This window comes from Misgurnus anguillicaudatus, chromosome 23, assembly GCF_027580225.2.
Source record: "Misgurnus anguillicaudatus chromosome 23, ASM2758022v2, whole genome shotgun sequence".
Lineage (NCBI taxonomy): Eukaryota > Metazoa > Chordata > Actinopteri > Cypriniformes > Cobitidae > Misgurnus > Misgurnus anguillicaudatus.
In genome coordinates, this window is record NC_073359.2 from 4,889,962 (window position 1) to 4,908,480 (window position 18,519).

At 35.8% G+C, this 18,519-nt stretch overlaps 1 protein-coding gene and 1 long non-coding RNA gene across 2 annotated transcripts in view; one reads left to right on the forward strand and one right to left on the reverse strand.

The window, feature by feature from the left end:
* Window positions 1-18,519, reverse strand: part of LOC129454148 (sialoadhesin-like) — a 104,737-nt gene that overhangs the window by 79,718 nt on the left and 6,500 nt on the right. The window contains exon 3 of the mRNA XM_073861513.1: window positions 11,214-11,561. Within this exon, the coding sequence (XP_073717614.1) occupies window positions 11,214-11,561 (348 nt within the window). The remainder of the gene's footprint in view (window positions 1-11,213; window positions 11,562-18,519) is intronic.
* On the forward strand, window positions 2,690-5,575 carry LOC141359307 (uncharacterized). The gene is made up of 3 exons (XR_012365719.1): window positions 2,690-2,837; window positions 4,025-4,073; window positions 4,936-5,575. It is a non-coding gene; the product is annotated as an uncharacterized lncRNA (long non-coding RNA).

The following is an 18,519-nucleotide window of genomic DNA, read 5'->3' on the forward strand; positions in this document are numbered from 1 at the left end:
ACGTTAGATACCAAACATGATAACAAAACCAATGGATAGTGGCTAACTAAGTCAAATGCAAGCAATCTGTGCTTTAAATTCACTTCACAAACGTGAATAGCGTAAAGAAAAATCTAGCCGCCTCAGAAAGGATACATTAGAGTTTAGCACTACCATTACTTCGAGATAAAACTGTTATACATAATATAAAAACTGTTATTATATAATTCATATAACTGAAACATAAATAGCCAGTGTTTTGAGGAACTTTACCTCAGTGGACCTGTTGCTCGACGAGGATTTCGTTGCGATTCTCAATCTTGAAGAGAAATATGCAGCGAAGCTCTCCCGCGGATTACTGACACCTATTGGTTATTTACTTGTACTACTGCCTTAACAATGACACTCCCAATGGATAAGGTGAGGATAATTTAATAGCATTTAATAGAGCCGTGTAATGACGTATAAATAATAAATTTAGCAAAACATTGTCTGATAGACTGGTTAATATACAACACATGACTTAATTTGGTATACAAACAACCAATTTGTAAGCAAAGACTAGGCTATGTAAAATGTGAATTCACTTTTATTAGTAACTTTGGTAAGTTTCAGATTTCAATTCATAAATAACCTCGATGGGGGGGCCCAAAAAATGCAGCCTGCCTAGTGTAGTCCACCCTGGTGAAAAACAAATATACTTTATTGTATTTCAAGTATATTTAACTTTGCAATAGTACATTACAAATATACTTACAAAGGAATGTACTTTCTTTTAACATATTTAAAGTATGCTTAAAACATATTTGCGCGTATTTTTTACAATTAAACTTTTAACATACTTCAAAATAATTATACTTTAGTATATTTTCTAAAAGTATACTTTAGAAAAATATACTTAAAGTTAAAGTTTTGTGCAATTTTTAAAGTATACTAAATTTAAACTTATTTTAAAATGTATTTTAGGTATACTTTATCGGTATGCTTAAAGTTATCATTATAATAATGCACTGACAGTATATTTCTAAAATACATTATTTAGTATTCTTTAGAAACAGTATATTTTAAGTACATTTTGAAAGTATATGGGGTGTACAAATGTATATTATTTTATGGAGAAATAACGTGGGCTTAAAATTACGAGAGAGCAGTATGTTCAGTTACATTTTATATTGTATACATTTGTAATATACTATTAACATAATAAGGTACACTTTAACTTCACTATAGTCAAGCATTGGATAAACCAATTAACTGTGTTTTACCACAAAATAACCATGGTTTTGCTAATAATAATCATACACCAAAAAAAAACATGGTTACTAAACTTTTACCATAAAAAAACATTCATTTTCGTAAGGGGAATATGAGTGTTTGTTTTTTTGTAGTTTTTGAGTCAATTGCATACCGCTTTTAGCTGTACACATTAAAGGGACACCATGAAACTTTTGGCCACTAGGGGGTGCTAGACACGTATTTTTCACTTCTAGCGCCCCTAGAGCCCACAAGCGCCGCAGCACTGTCGCAAAGGAAAGGAACTGGCCAACCTTAAAACTAAACTAAAAACTAAACATTTAAAATGCTAAACGATCAACATTTTGAGACAACAGGGAGAAACGCAGTCATGTTACAACTTTCTGATGAGGAACTCGTCGTGGCAGAAGCCATTTCTCAATCTGAAGGTTGCAGCCTCCGGATGTCGTATTTCTAATACATCATCAAGACTGTCTTATTTCACAATATTAACAATTACAAAGTTGACTATTATACTTAGTTAATCGTAAATTGTTGCAGTATGCTTATGACTTGCGAATGTAATGCTCAGTTTACCTTAATAACCCAGGCTTGATGACGTGTGCAGCCTGCATATTTGACCTCCGGAGGCTGCAGCCTTCCAATTCAGAAACGACCAGACGTATTTCCTTGCCTTTTTCCAAACAAATATTGTTGCATCCTCTCTCTCTCCCTCGCCACCAGGATTTTCCGCAATGGCGCTCGTTATTCCTCTTTTTTGTGTGAAAATCGCTCCAAATCCAAGTAAACCGATGCGTTTAGGTCTGCCGCTTTGTAATACGTCACGCGAGTGACAGCGGAACGCAGCAAATGAGGAAGAGAGAAGAGAGAAACGCTCGGATCTGATTGGTGAATGAATAGGGTTTGGTTTTACACTGTGAGCAAGTTTGAGTGCTATAGCATCCTGGATTGTAATGTAAATATCATAGACACAGTAAAAAGAAAGGTAAATACGTGAACACAGCATCTGAATACAGGGAACTATATGCAATATAATCGCCGTAATTTATAAAGAACATCGCATTTATGTATGAATCAACAGTTTATATAAAAAATTGCCTTAAAGGGGAATCGAACCCGGGTCGCCCGTGTCATAGGTCCGTGACACTAAAGACTGTGCCACAGAGTCACATAATAGAAACTGCTCTCTACACTCCTTAAGTAGCCTCCAGCAAAATTCACGTTAAAAACAAATTGTGTGGAGGAAGTGACGTATGCCGTAAAGCAGTCGAATTTTGTAGTTTTTTTTGTGCTCTGGTTACTACCACAAACCCTAAGTTTTAAAATACGAGTAAAAGTGATACAGACCCCGTCAGGCTATGGTAGACATGTCATTCAACCTATTTAAAGTCGATGTACTATCACAAGGGTCTTGAAAATTTATTATGAAGGTTGAAAAATTACATGGTATCACTTTAATTAACTTAAACAGTTTTCGTAAATGCATTTCAGAGAAAAGTGAATTCTAAGATTTGAATAATGCATCTGACGTGTGTGTGATGACGTCACGACGCACGTATTTTGATTTTTACCAGTCGTTCAAGGCGGACGGATTCAGTCCCAAGGTACGTTAAAATATCTTAAAATTAATTATATTTGATTATCGTTTGACCATTCTGAAGTTTATCAGTAGACTATCATATTTCGAATGCGAAATGTTGTCAGTAACGCGGTGTCTAACTCGCTGTGTAGCTTAGCTTAGCTTATAGCTAATGTTAAAGGTTTGAAAGATAGCACTGTTAGCCTGTTATATCGAATTAGTACACCCGATTGTTTTGTTAAATATATGTATAGGGCTTGGGCGCCGCGTTGCATTCTGGGACGTGGCGGCCATGTTGGTGGCCTCGCGAATGTAATCATACAGCAAGTTGAACGAGGAGAAGCGGCAGAGTTGGGAGAATTAAAAGAAAGAAAAAAGATGTTAAAATCCGGAAAAGTATGTGTAATTTACTGGGATACGTTAAACAGGGAAGCAGGGACCGGTATGTGGACAAAATCGGAACTATTAACGGTTGGGATCCATATGAAAAAAGAGTCATTTAAGATAACAGCGTGGTTGTTTGTAAGAGCACGATTTCACGCCAATCTGTAAGCAAAGTCACGTATGACATAGCTTCACAACTAGCTTAGTTAATGCTGTCAGCAGAGGGATAGCAACAGAAAGATGAATGTTGAAATGTTCCCGTATTTTGGGCGAGTAAACCGGGACATTTCCCTTATGTTCAATGTTGACTTAAGCTATATAAATTAATATTCAGATGTTATACTTCACTGTCGTATATATAAATGTCATTTATATGTCATGTATACACATTACTGAGGGGTTGAGGTTAATGTTTGGTTTCCGATATTGAATAAAACATAATGAAGTTTTGTTCTTATCTGTCATTTTTAATGTAAATTACTTTTAATGTGTTACTTTATTATTAATACAGCAACGGTTTACCATGGTTGAAAAAATAACGACAAATTAATCAAATTAAGACACACGATTGAGAGAAAGTATGTCTATAAACAGAGCGCAGCATGGAGCGCAGCAGTAAAGGAGGCAACCAACATGGCCGCCACGACAAGTAATGACGTCACGACGCCCAAGCCCTATTGGTGTGTATGTATATGTTAATGAAAAAAGGTAGCGTCAGAAAATCTGTTTTTTAAATGTAGCGTGAAAGTTAACCATTTATTGACTGTTTAGAGGTAAGGCTTTTACCTAACTGTATTTAGTATTAATGATGCTGCATTCTTTCCTCAGAAGCTAAAGTTTTTCAAAGACATTTGTAGGGAGGACTTTGCAGCTAATGGTAAGTCATTTTAAACTCTTAAGATATAATAATTCATTCGTAGTAGTAAATCAAGCTTCAGTTTAGATAACGTTATATACATATTGAGGCGGTTTCCCAGACAGGGATTAGACTAGTCCTAGACTAAAATAAATGTAAGAGCTGTCCAAACTGAAAACAAATTGCACTGACATATCTTAAAATACATCAGTGCCCTTTGTTTTGCCTCAAAATGCACACAGGTAATGTTTTTATTAAGGCATGTTTTTTGAAACTAGTTATATTTCTCAATTAAACTAAGGCCTAGTCATGTTTTAAGCTAATCCCTTTCCAGGAAACCACCCAATTGTCTGCTTGTTGCATTTTCTTTCTGACAAGTTTTACATTTAAATTTAATACAATAAAATCTTTCTTTAGGAGCTGAAGTATTTTATGTAACGAGGATTTTGCAGCCCATATAGGCAAGTCATTATAATGAAAACTTTTACGGGTGGTTTCCCGGACAGGGATTAGCTTTATCCAGGACTAGACCTTAGTTCAATTAGGATAGTTTTAACAAACATGCCTTACTAAAAACATTACTTATGTGCATAACGATGTAAAACAATGGGCACTGATGTATTTTAAGATATGTCAGAGCAAGTTGTTTTCAGTTTGGACAGCTCTTACATTTATTTTAGTCTAGGACTAGTCTAATTCCTGTCTGGGTAACCGCCCCTTAATATATATGATGACATTTAAGTCAAGCTCTAGTTTAGGTAAAAATATATCTGCTATACAATCTCTGCCAGTAAACTATAGATTTAATACAATAAGTCTTAAATAAATGTAATGTTTTATTATTAAACACTTTTTAATTGAGCTTATTGTCTCTCTTTTTCAGATTTCCTTAGGCTGAACCAAAACCTGCCAGACTAAAGTTAATTTGGGAGAGAAAGACGTTGTAAACTCAATCATCTTGACATTCTTCAATGAGTAATTGTTCAATTTTTAGGCAAATACTGTACACTTTGAATGCTGTGAATAAAACTATATTTTAAATATATTTAAAATGAATTGTTTTTGACTGTTTTAATCAGCTTTTATTTATTTGGAAAAAATTATTTTGGTTATGTTACCAGCAAGTAATCTATTCCCAAAATAGCACTCTTTAAGTTAACTAATCATTAACGCACTTGAAGTATACTCATTACTAATCTAGCTGCAGGTATGTAAAAGTATACAAAATGTAATGTACTTGGCATATTCATTTTTCACCAGGGCAGTTTTTAGAATTTTGGATTGGCCAAAAATATATAGAATGTACGCAAACAGTCTATTTAAGATATACTGATTGTATGTTTGCAAGACACTCATAATACATTTGTAATGTACTCCTAACATAAATAAAACACACTCTAAATTCACTTATCAAGCATGAATTTAGCACAAAAACAGTCATGTACTTAAATTGTACTAAATACACTTAAAGTTGTTCCACTTTAGCACACAAAAGTACACTAAATACACTTAAAGTTGTACTTTGTTACAATTAATATACAACTAAAATATATATATATTAAGTACAAAATTAGTTGTTCCAAAATAGCACTCTTTAAATAAACTAATCAATAGCACACTTTAAGTATACTGGTCATTAGTGTGACTGCAAGTATACTTAAGTATATCAAAATTAAATATATTTAGCATACTATTTTTTCACCGGGGCATTTATTTAATCCGGCTCTGGTTCCGCATGAACTCGAACAAGTCTACTACGTCATATGTCACATTATAACGTCAACATGGCGAATGCTGTACATACTTAACGCTAACGTACATACTGCCATAGCGCACGTTAAGTAGGTACCCAATAAAATTCAGTACCTACACAGTAAGTATGAATCCCAAACCGCCTACTTCCATACTATATAGTACGCAAAAAAGCTCTTTTTACATACTATATAGTATGGAAGTAGGCGGTTTGGGATTCAGCCACAGACATGCACACGGTTTGCGTGATGTTTCAAGAAAATGACTTCATCTTAATATTTTCTTTATTGTAATGTGTGAATCCTCTGCTTATTGATGTTGATTTTGCCTGAAATAAGTAATTAGGTTAGTCATCTTTATTTAACTAAGTCTCCCAACTCTTTTTGAGTGAGACCTTGCAGAGAAGACACATTATTACAGAAAGATGAAATTAAAAACAATACAAATAGAGAATTCACTATTTTAGACTTTTAATACTATGTAAATACTGAAATGTTATGTAAATGTATTTATACAAAATCCAGCCCAAAAATTGCAATAACACACTCTTATAACAGATAAAATTCTTTATAAGCTTTTTATATTTTATGTATATATTAAACTTTTAATACGTGCTTTAAACTTTCTAATGGTAATAAAATGATCAAGCTGTTGTTATATTCTGAGGATTTATTCATGACCAGAGTGCAGAATAAACAAAAGATTTTCTACTGAGTCCTGAATGAAACCTAAATACACTGAAGAGTCTGTTTGTAAATGAAAGAAGACAAAAAAGTAAATACATGAATACGGCTTAAAGAAATAAATCAATGCTGCAGTCTCCTCAAGCTTAATGAAACCAAAAGACTGTATTATAAAATATACAACAATGACAATGAATTATAAAATATAAAAAGCTATGATACACAGTCAGTGTCTAAACTGTGAAATGAAGTGAAAGCAACATGAATGTAAATAATGTCCCCATAGTCCAAAACATTTTAAAATAAACTGAACAAATGCTTTCCTAACTACAAGATTAAAGCACAGCCCTGTAATAAAATCCTAACCTAACTAAAAACAGCATTGAGTTGAATAACAGCCTGACTTATAGTGAAGATGAAAGTAGATCACAGTATCATCTACATAAAGATGCACTATAGCAAAGTTTTTACAGGATTTATTCATTGTGATGTTACAGTTGATCTGACACTGACACAAGACTGTTGAATGATAAACTCAATACTTCAATGAATAATTCATCTATTTGAACATTAGATTATTTACACTGAGCTGTCATTAATATGTCACTGTATATGACATCACTGCATCACTGATGTCACTGCTGAGAGACTGTTGCTAGGTGATGATGTCATAAAGAGAGTTGTGACATCACTCCAGTAGTTCTGATGGACAGACAGCTGATCTACTCACAGACCTGCAACATCTAACAATGACAAACACACAGAAAGAGATCATGTTATAAAATCTGAGCATTAATTTATTTAACATACAGATTTTCTCACCTCTATTTCTTTGTCATCAGTTTTGTTTTTAGATGAGTTCAATTTATTCATGCTGATGAAAAACCTGTAGGGTCAAAATTCACACTCTTACAATCTGAATTCATATCAGAATATTTACTGTATGTTATGCAGTTTTGAGTTTTACTTGATATTTTTACTTACCAGATCCATACAGCTCCTATAATGAGAAACTGAGGCAGAAACACCAACAGAGGGACAAACACTGAACTGTACACTACTGCTTCAGTGGCTTTGTCCATTTCTTCGTTGTTTCTGTCAGTTGTTTCATTGTTTCTGTCCATTGAATCTGAAGAAAGACAAACCCCAAAAAATTCAGAACATATCTTTACTCTTCATCTTCATTACAAAGATTCATGATGTTAAAATCAATACAGTAAATCTATCAGATAGATCACCTGAATGCAGGTATGAGAGGCTGTACTACATTATAAATATCATCACAACTGAAGAGAGCAATGACCTTTAACCCGTGACTTACAGACTGTCACAGAGACAAATGAATAAAATCTTTTAATAAAACAAATTTTAAAAAAATTGAAAATAATAATGACACAAATGTTTCTTTCATTATGAGATATACTGAAGTGTTTGACATATATACTATAACTGCTACAATATTAATGATCAGCTATGAGTGCTGCACAGTGAAAGTAGCTCAGTGATGATGTCATAGCTGAGAATAAACCAATCAGCATCACGGACTGAAACTCCCTCTTATATAATTTCATCAGATGTATGATGAGATGTTGTGTTACCTCTTACAGTACAGGAATACTCTTGTAGCTCCTCACTGTTGATTGAGTCCAGGTACAGCTTGTTTAATAATGTCAATCCATCTGTTACCTGTTGTCCATTCTTATACCAGATGTAAGTATGTTTGTTATCCAGAGTGCATCCGGTTGAACAGCTTAATATCACTTTTTCTCCATCTATCACAGGGTCTGGACTGCTTCTCACTCGTGTATCTGAAATTTCATATAACAGAGTTCACGTTCACTTCTTTTTAAAATTAGGTCTGAAATGTTTGATTCAGCTCAATTCAGTATGATGTGAACAATGATAAGGTCATGCAGTCACACACACATACACATAAACATATAATGTGAACAACACAGCTTAAATTGCTTTGAATAAAAGCATCTGTCAAATGCACAAGTGCAAAATAAATATACAGTCAACATTTGAAGTGAATTAAAACCTTTCATAAAAGTTATTTTTGGGTTTTGAACAATACAATAGTTTTTGTCTAAGAGAAACTTTGATTAACTTTTTTGATCAACGTCAAATCTTGTTTAGGGTATTTGTTTTAAATCTCAAGATGTGTCCTCAACATCCACATAAAGTCTTGAGCAACTTTGCCACAAACCACCAACTTAATCAGGAAGAGACCGTGTGACAACTCATGAAACCAGTTTATAACAGCATGAGTTTTAGACTGGTAAATGCTGGTTTTATGCTGGCCTGGCTGCTTGACCAACATATTTACATGTTGACCATCATATATGCAGTAATCAAAACACATCATATTATTTTCAACATGGACAACCTTAAAAACAAGTGTAAAATTCACAACATAAACATCATACAGTGTTCAGACGAGATGAAATTTCAGATGATAAACTCAAATGATTGATAGCATTAGCATTTAATATTTAAAATGTAATCTACTCATCGTTTAAGATAAAAAGATAAAAAATTGTAAAGACCCTAAATCTGTAGCATAAATATATTCAGAAATCTGATCAGTGAAAGCAACTTTACAGAGAGTTTATTATGAGCAGTGACCTGTAACACGAAGAGTGACTCCATGTAAACCAGAAACTTTATCTGATGTGTTAGTGATGATCCTGAACTGATAATCTCCAGTGTCATTCCTGTTGACGTCTTTGATTCTCAGTGTGTTTCCCACAAACTCCACACGACCAGCAAATTGATGAACCTCACGCAGATCTCTGAATTCCTCATAAAGACTGTAATCCCAGTATGTGTTCTCTACTGTATATCCAGTGGGATGTGAGTATGAAGAGTTAATATCTACTGTTGATCCCACTAAAGCACAAACTCTTCTAGAGGTGTAAGTCACACCCCAACAGCTACTGTTAGAAAGACCTGAAAGAGTCACAAAATACTGCTGTAACATTCACAATCAATTACAAACACACTCATACTGTATATGAATCAACAAGATAACTGCAACGTTTGCCCTTCCATTTTAAAGGATAATTCCGGTATTTAACACTTTGAGTCTCATTTCTGGTTTGTTTTGGATGAACTACACTGATGGACACAGAGATTTTGACAATGGGTCGTGTCTTGAGTTTTTGACTCGTTTAGAAGCGTCTCTTGACTGCTTTAGAATGGAAGTCAATGGCCATGCACAAACATGTCATTAAAACAACACTTAACGTTCATTTTCAAAACTGTGCTACTCACCGAGTGGTTCGTGGTGTTCGTTGATGATTAAAAACAAGTTGTGTAGCGAAATACAGTTTCTGTCGTGTTTTATTTGGCATTTTGTAAAATTCCATTGACTTCTCTTGGAAGACTGTTTGCTCGCTGATATATCACTCCGCCGCCGGGAAACAGAAAAGGGTCTGTTTGTTTTTACATGTGGTTGTAGTTTTTTCGCTCAGTTTCTCTCAGAAGAAATTTTTCCCATATTTGTAGGGCTGGACCAGAATATTCGAATATTCGTTCCGTGGGTTGATATTCGATTTTCAGTTTTGAGATTCAAATATATATATATAAATATTTTACAGCGTTAATGCAGAGCTTTTGCCAAGCAGGAAGTGCGCTTCACGCTCCCGCTCTATAGGTGGCGCAGAGAGACCAACATCCATAGCCAACAGCAGCACTAGTGGAAGAGATCACCTCAAACGGAAAGCACGCTTCCTGCTTTGGCATTCACGCTAATAGTGTTGTAAATAACGTTCAGTTTCTTGCAAAAACTGATTGATTTGCTTCACAAGATGTCAATATGTCACACGGAGTTATGGGGGATTACTGTTGTATTGGATATATATGCTTTAGCTCTTAAAGTGTGCGGATCTGTTGACTTGCATGACGGAGCACCGGGGTTTCTGCAAAATATCTTCTTTATTGTTTTGCTGATGAAAAAACATATTGGATGTGTAAGTGTTTTAAATAAACTTGATTTTGAAAGTATGCTACCGTTTTATTACAGTTTGTTGGACTACATTCATTCATGCTTCAGACTCAAATATAGAGCGGAAGTATATACGCGGTTGTGAGGTATCTGAAAAAATAGTTCCACTATAGCAAATAACACGGATTGAAATCATACATTGCGCCAATATATTTGTTTTTAATCATCAACGAACACCACGAACCACTCGGTGAGTAGTACAGTTTTGAAAATGAACGTTAAGTGTTGTTTTAATGACATGTTTGTGCATGGCCATTGACCTCCATTCTGAAGCAGTCAAGAGACGCTCCAAAACGAGTCGAAAAGTCAAGACTCGACCCACCGTCAAAACCTCTGCGTCCATCACTGTAGCCCATCCAAAACAAACCAGAAATGAGACTCAAAGTGTTAAATACCGGAATTATCCTTTAATTTAAATATTGTGTAAATGTCAGACTCACACACAGATGAAGAGGGATCTGAATCAGACTGAGAGCAGAAATAACTGTCAGTGTTTTCACTGGATGACACAAATATGCTTTTGTCAAATGTTAAATCTTCTCCATTCTTGTACCAGCGGTAATTATATTTTAAAGGGCAGGAGGAATCACAGCTCAGTTTTACTCGCTGTCCTGTAGATTCAGGAGTCATCTTCACCTGTAAACCTAAATAATCAAAATCTTACATTAGATGAGAAATGAAAAGAGTTTAACTGGACTGATGAGAATGTAAATGTACCTGTGACTGTTAGATTGACTGTGACTGAGCTGAGATGTTTAACTCCATCCTTCATAATGATCATGAGCTGATATTCTCCACTGTCTCTCTCTATCAGATTATATATTATGAGTTGTGAGTAATCTTCAGTGATCTCTTGTTTCACTCGTCCTGAGTAATCTGAATCTAAAGTCAAATCTTCAGGTTCATCTTTGTTTCTCCAGTTTGTTCTCTGTTTCTGACTGAACCAGAACCCAGTTGTGATGTTGATGTTTGAGTAATCGCACCTCACTGTCACCCGTGTCCCCATCACAGCACAAATATTCTGTTCATTACAGGTTACATTAAAATTATCCAATGTTAGGGACCCTGAAAATAAATATAAAATATTATTGACATTTCTAACACAGTATAATGTAAATGTAAATGTAAAATCCTGCACTAGAGATCAATGATGTAAATTAATTTGAATAAATCTGAGTTTATTTATGAGTTTTTCTTTTTAATCTGACCTACTGAAGTTAGCTGATGTATTAATTATATTAACAAATTAAACGTTATTGTAAAATGTTACCAATCATCTAAACTTATCGGTGCCAATGTTTGATCTCAAGATGTACACCAGTATTTTTGTGTAAGGTATGCTTGTAAAAGTTACTTAAATGTCTTAATATAACTAAAGCCTAGTCCTGAATTAATCTAAACCCTGTCTGGGAAACTGACCCAACAGCGTTATCTAAGTCATTACATTACTCTCCAAATGAGTTGCTGATATAAATCACAACCACGAATCCCTGATAGAAGAGAAAATATAGGAATGTATTACTCTGAGAGAGAGAGAGAGAGAGAGAGAGAGAGAGAGAGAGAGAGAGAGAGAGAGAGAGAGAGAGAGAGAGAGAGAGAGAGAGAGAGAGAGACTCAGATGCAGGCTTTGCATGTACAGATACAGTAAAAGGTTTATTGGGTACAAAAGAAAACCCAGTTGGTGCCTAAAACACCTAGCCTGACTACGTCAGACTTCGTACTTCCGCTAAATTTCATTACGCTTCTGTACTCAGTCTGAGATACCTCCCATTCAAACCGTTTTCCACCGGTCTCAAAACGACCGTCCAATCAACGAACAGAGGGCGGGCTGAGAGCCGTGACGTAGACGCTAAACGCCGAATCACGGTTGAAGTCTGTTGAGGACATGGAGACACAGAAAGCTCTGTTGTGGAGAACCGGCACTTGCCAACTTAAACCCGAACAAGAAAAGTGTTTGTTAAACATTTGAATGGAGATTATGTTGTTGCCCTACTCCCGACAAGTTTTTGGAAAAGTTTAATTTATCAACTTTACCGATCGTCAGCGAGAAACTGTGTGCAGCACAGCTTGACGTGCACAACGATCGAGAAATCATGGAAGGGAATTATATTGTTCACAGTTTAATGGTGGAGGACGCGTGGGCAAGCATTCTTTGGTGACATTCCTGATTAACCAGAAAATAAGGTAGGGAGATTTAATTTACATATGGTTATGGTTGTCTGGTGGAAGAGTTTGAGAGGAGAGAGGGGCTTTCCTCCCGTTAGACGTGAGTGGAAAGCCACCGTAAGGATAGTGTTCAACTAGCTCTGGCCCGATTTACTTTACATAATCTGCAAAAGTCGCTCATAGCCATGTTAACTCTGGTATTTCGCTCGATGGGTTTGTTTTCACATCATACGTGTATTTTACAGCAGAGATTCGATGCGGCTGATCCGGCGCATAAAGCACATCATATCCAAATGTTATGTGTGATTGGCTTACGTTTAGACCAATGATTTTAAACTTCAGACAAGCCCCTCCCACGAGAAGGAAAACGATTGTCAATTATGCCCAGCCAGACTCTGTCTATGAAGCGAAGCAAAATAGCAGAGGATGGTATTACCAGGCTATAAAACACCTAAAGGCACCAACAAAGACAGATGATAAACAGAATAAGACTACACAAAACTATGACAGGAACTACTTGAATGCGTAACAGTAAACTTGAACGATAACTTACTAGACTAGCAGAGTACACATGTGTAAGAACACCAACCCCTTCAATACGATACAAATTTGCATCCGATCAACCTCAATCGTATTGATTTAGGTGTTTACATGAAGGCTTTTTTTTGTTATGTTTTTTGGCCAGTTTTTGTCTTTATTCAATAGCAGTGGTGGACAGTAACGAAGTAAATGTAATTCGTTACTGTACTTAAGTAGTTTTTTCGCGTATCTGTACTTTACTCAAGTACTTTTATTTTGGGAGACTTTTACTTTTACTTTACTACATTTTAAAGTCAAATATCTTACTTTTTACTCCACTACATTTTAAAAAATCGGTCGTTCTTTTTTATTTATCAGTGGATAAAAAACGTAACTGGGCAAACTAAAGCTGCACAAAAAAACTAAGATGCACACGTGATGCGTCAAACCACCAATCAGGGTACAGCATGCGCTTAGTTTCAAACTTGTTTTGGTTGCCGCGCTGTTTCACGTAAGCTACGCGAGTCACGCGAGTGCAGCAGCCAGCCAATGCATCGTTTGGAGAATGAAACTGCTTTCAAAAACAACGGAGGAGATAACTGACCCGTCACAACAACAATGGCCTTATTTACGCGCATTTTTTATTCAAGTCCTTGAATAAAAGAACGAGTCCTTCGTGTCTTCTCTGCCTGCCTTGAAACTGTGCTATTTCGTTTTAAAAGAATACTCTTTCAAATCTAAGGAATCGCGTAGAGGTAAGCCATTTTTATTCTGGTTATATTTTTAAATGAGCAATCTTAACAGTAGCTTGCAGAAAACTGTTAATTGTGTTGCTAAAATATATACAACGTTATCATGAATGAACTTTTAAGCTATGCAGGCTGAAGCTAGTTTTAGCCGTATAGTTAGCTGTTTTACTTAAGTTCATTGTATTTGAAGCTCAGTGCTCTGTTATTTTGAAATGACAATTAATCACTATCAACACTGTTGTAAAATATAAATGACATTTTGACTAGCCATGCAGTGTATGATGCTTAAACAGGCAGGTGGATTGGAGTGCTCCCTATTAACTGAGATTGTTATGAATATTTTCAAGTTTTGCTTCCAAAATATATAAATACATTTAATTATGTATTACAATATACATATGACATGCTAAAGCACATGAAACGTTTCTGAAATTATATTCTGTAAGGCTTGTTTTATTTGTCAAAGAAAGGGAGACTGATTTCTAGATAACGTTATGTATTTAATGTTTTGAAAACTATTGTGAACCTGTGCTTAAGTCAAGTTTTTATTACACTTAAACTGTTAAATTATTTAACAAATAAATCTTGAAATGAGACTTACTGCTCTCAAATCCTTTTATTTCATTTGATGCTAAAGGAAATTTTTGTTTTTAAGGTTTTAGGCTTATGATAATTTTAATAGACATCAGTGTCTGATTTATTAATGTCCTTTTATTAATTGATTGGTTAGCCAAGAGAGTTATTTCACATTATTTGAGGTTTGTGACAAAAAATGATACAGCCATAATAAATCACAGTACTTTTGTACTTAAGTACATTTTGAGGCAGATACTTTTGTACTTTTACTCAAGTAAAAATTTTAAGCAAGTACTTCTACTTTCACTTGAGTAATATTTTACCCTGGGTATCTTTACTTTTACTCAAGTACATGATTTGTGTAATTCGTCCACCACTGTTCAATAGTGAGGTTAGGGGAGGACAGGAAAGTACAGGGAGGAGAGAAGGGTATGAGATCAGCAAATGACCACGAGCCGGGAATCAAACTTGGGTCACCAAAAGTGCGAAAGCACCACATGTTGGAGCGCTGCCCACTACACCATCAGCTCCAACTACATGAAGGCTTTTCAATACGATTACAAACAGACGTATCTAGTGGTGTCTCTCTTTCTTTCTCTGTTCTCTATACTATCAGGTAATATCTCATACACGTTTGAAACAGTTAATTGTATTATTTACCATTTCATGCATTTATAGTTTAACCAATTCAAGTTTTATTTCAGTGTTGTTATCTCCAGCTTACACTGTCAGAAATATTATGTCCTAATAAGTATTTACATACCTCAGATGTATTAATATGTACCTTTGAGATACTTATATGCACTGTTTAGGTAAAAATAAAGTTTACTTTTGAAAGTGCACTGCCCCGGTGACAGCTTCTACATTTTTTCGTTTGAATAATTAAGGTTTGTACTGACTCTTGTCTTATATCACTGTCTTAATGCAGTAAACAACACTGATGCTTTTCCCAAATGTCCAACAACCACAAAACTGTCATCTACTCAAAAGTGTTCATACCTTGAATGTGTAACAGCAGGATCAATGATGAGAGTCTGAAGTTCATGATGTAGTTTTGTAGAAAGTCACATAAGACCCAAAACTCTTTTCTTATTCCTGAAAAAAAATAAAACATCATTGTGACGATCAATTCATCAGACAGTTATTACAGTAAAATAAAACTAACATGCTTGTTTTTCATAACATTTCAAAGATTCAATACAAATAAATGTGTATACATACGTGCTCGTGGAGATCTTTGACTTTAACCGGTTTGTAAAGTTGTGTCAATATCTGAAGTTGTGGTAGATCATTTAATGATCTGATTATCGTACTCAAGCGGATGTTAAAGAAAGACTCTCCTTCACTTTTAAACACTTTTCATAGCATAATAAGAAGGAAAGCATTTTATAACATGCTTGAATTTTACATAATCTGACAGGGGGCGCGGTACATCCGCTGACCCAGCGCTTCACGTCAGGTGGTTTTCCTGTTTGTTTGTTCATTAACTTTGTTTGTCCATTAACTTCGTCTAAAAAACGTCAATGTGATAGGTCTGATTGTCAACAACAAAACGAGCAGCTTTAACATGGAATTCTTAAAGTCCTGGCTGGTAATTTACATCGTGTTGCTGCTATCGGCGATCGTCTCAAGCAGAGGGCATGATGCCCACGCTGTTTTAACCTATACTAGAGATCAGCTGCTGACGCTGCAGGACCAAGCCGGCAAATTTGAACATCTAATTCCTATGGACTGTACAGAAATTCTGAAACAACACAAAGGGAGATGGACTATAATAAGAAAGAACACAAAGGCAAAGAAACGAGGTTCGAGAGGAGGAGTACGTGCGAGACTGAGGAGACGCGGCTCCAGATTTCCTCTACCTGTCATTACACTCTCCAACGTGCGCTCCCTTAATAATAAGGTTGAGGAATTAGCTGCTCGGGTAAACTTTGAAACAGATTTCAAGCTATGCAATCTAATTTGCCTAACAGAGACATGGTTAAAACCTGAAACAGCAGTATATATTGATGGATATACAACAATACGGGCAGATAGAGATGAGCTCCTGTCAAGGAAATCAATTGGCGGGGGATTATGCATATTTATGGACAATAAATGGGCTACGCAGATGCATATTCAGGAACAAGTCTGTACTCCGGAGTACGAAATTCTGACTGTATCGTTTCGGCCTTTCTATCTCCCAAGGGAATTTGGACAAATCACAATCATCCTGACGTACGTACCTGGGACGAAACATCAAGAGGCTGCAGGTAGGATAGCTGAAAGCTATAATGCCGCACTCTTACGTTCGCCAGATCAGCCAGTGTTTGTACTCGGAGATTTTAATAACTGTGATTTAGCAAACCATCTTCCTACGCTTTATCAGTATATAAACTGCCCAACCAGAGGAACTAGAACTCTCGATCGATGCTTTGGTAACATACCTGACGCGTACAGAGCACTTTGCCGTGCGCCATTAGGGAAATCGGATCATAATGTTATTCATTTGCTTCCCAAATACAGAGCCAAAGTTAAACGAGAACAAACGGTTGTTAAGGAGATTCAAGTATGGGACGTTAGGAGTCAGGAGATGCTCCGTGATTGTTTTGGAGATACAGACTGGCAAATGTTTTTTGAATGTTGTAATGACATGGATGAAGTAACTGAGACTGTGACTGAATATATGAAATTTTGTGAAGCTAATGTCACTACTAAGAAACTGATTACAGTTTACCCTAATGATAAATTAGAGGCCTCTGCAGAAATGAAAAAGTGTATAAGGGAGAGGAGAGCCGCTTTTATTAATGGGGAAAATGATCTTGTTAAGCTGAAACGGAGGGAACTGAGGTCAATAATAAAGCGAAATAAACTGAAATATAAAGAAAAGGTAGAGAGTCAACTTTGCCCTGGTAATGCTAGGGCAGCCTGGAATGGACTTAATGTCATGATGGGAAGGAAGGGGAAGAAACATAATGCACTAGAGAATAAAGGGGTGTCATTTGCAAATGATCTAAATCAATTCTATTCAAGATTTGATCTCCCTTTATATACTAACTCTGATGACATTGACTTTGATATATTGAACAATACAACTGCACACTCACCAATAACACTGACGGAGACAGAGGTAGCAACCATTTTAGCCAGAATTAAACTAGGTAAAGCTCCCGGCCCGGATGGACTTAAGGCTAGGGTGATTAAAACATGTAGGTTTGAGCTCACCCCTGTGTTCACAAAACTGTTTCAGCTTTTATTGAATAACCATCAAGTTCCAAAGTCATGGAAAATTTCACATATAGTTCCTGTCCCTAAGAAATCTCAAGCCACAGAGCTTAATGATTTTAGGCCAGTTGCTTTGACCAGTATTCTGTGCAAGTGTATGGAGAGGGTAATAGTTAACCATCTTTCATCCTCACTTGAAGAACATTTTGACCCACTCCAATTTGCATATAAGAGGGGGCGGGGAACGGGTGACGCAACATTGACACTGATGAACACGGTTAGCAAACACATACAGCAGCCAAAAAACTATGCACGACTATTATTTATTGACTTCAGTTCAGCTTTTAACTGTATGCAGAAACATATTTTAGTTAAAAGACTATGTGAAATTGGCACAAATAGTTTCCTTGTGCAGTGGATAAAAGAATTCCTTACAGATCGACCACAAAGAGTTGTATTCAGCGGCATTACCTCTGAGACTGTAATCTTAAATACGGGGGCACCACAAGGTTGCGTTCTTTCACCTGTCCTGTTTTCTTTGTATACCAATGAAATGCATATTATGAACTCCACCTGTCACTTGTATAAGTATGCTGATGATATGGTTGTTGTTGGTCTAATGCAGGCAGGGAATACGGTCAACCAATCTGTATATTTTAATGTTATTGAGGAGCTTATTAACTGGTGCCACGATAGTGCCCTTCTCCTTAATGAAGGGAAGACCAAAGAGATGGTGATAAGGAGGCAGAAAAATTCCTGCCATGATCTTATACCTGTTGTAATCAATAATAAAAAGGTAGAGGAGGTAG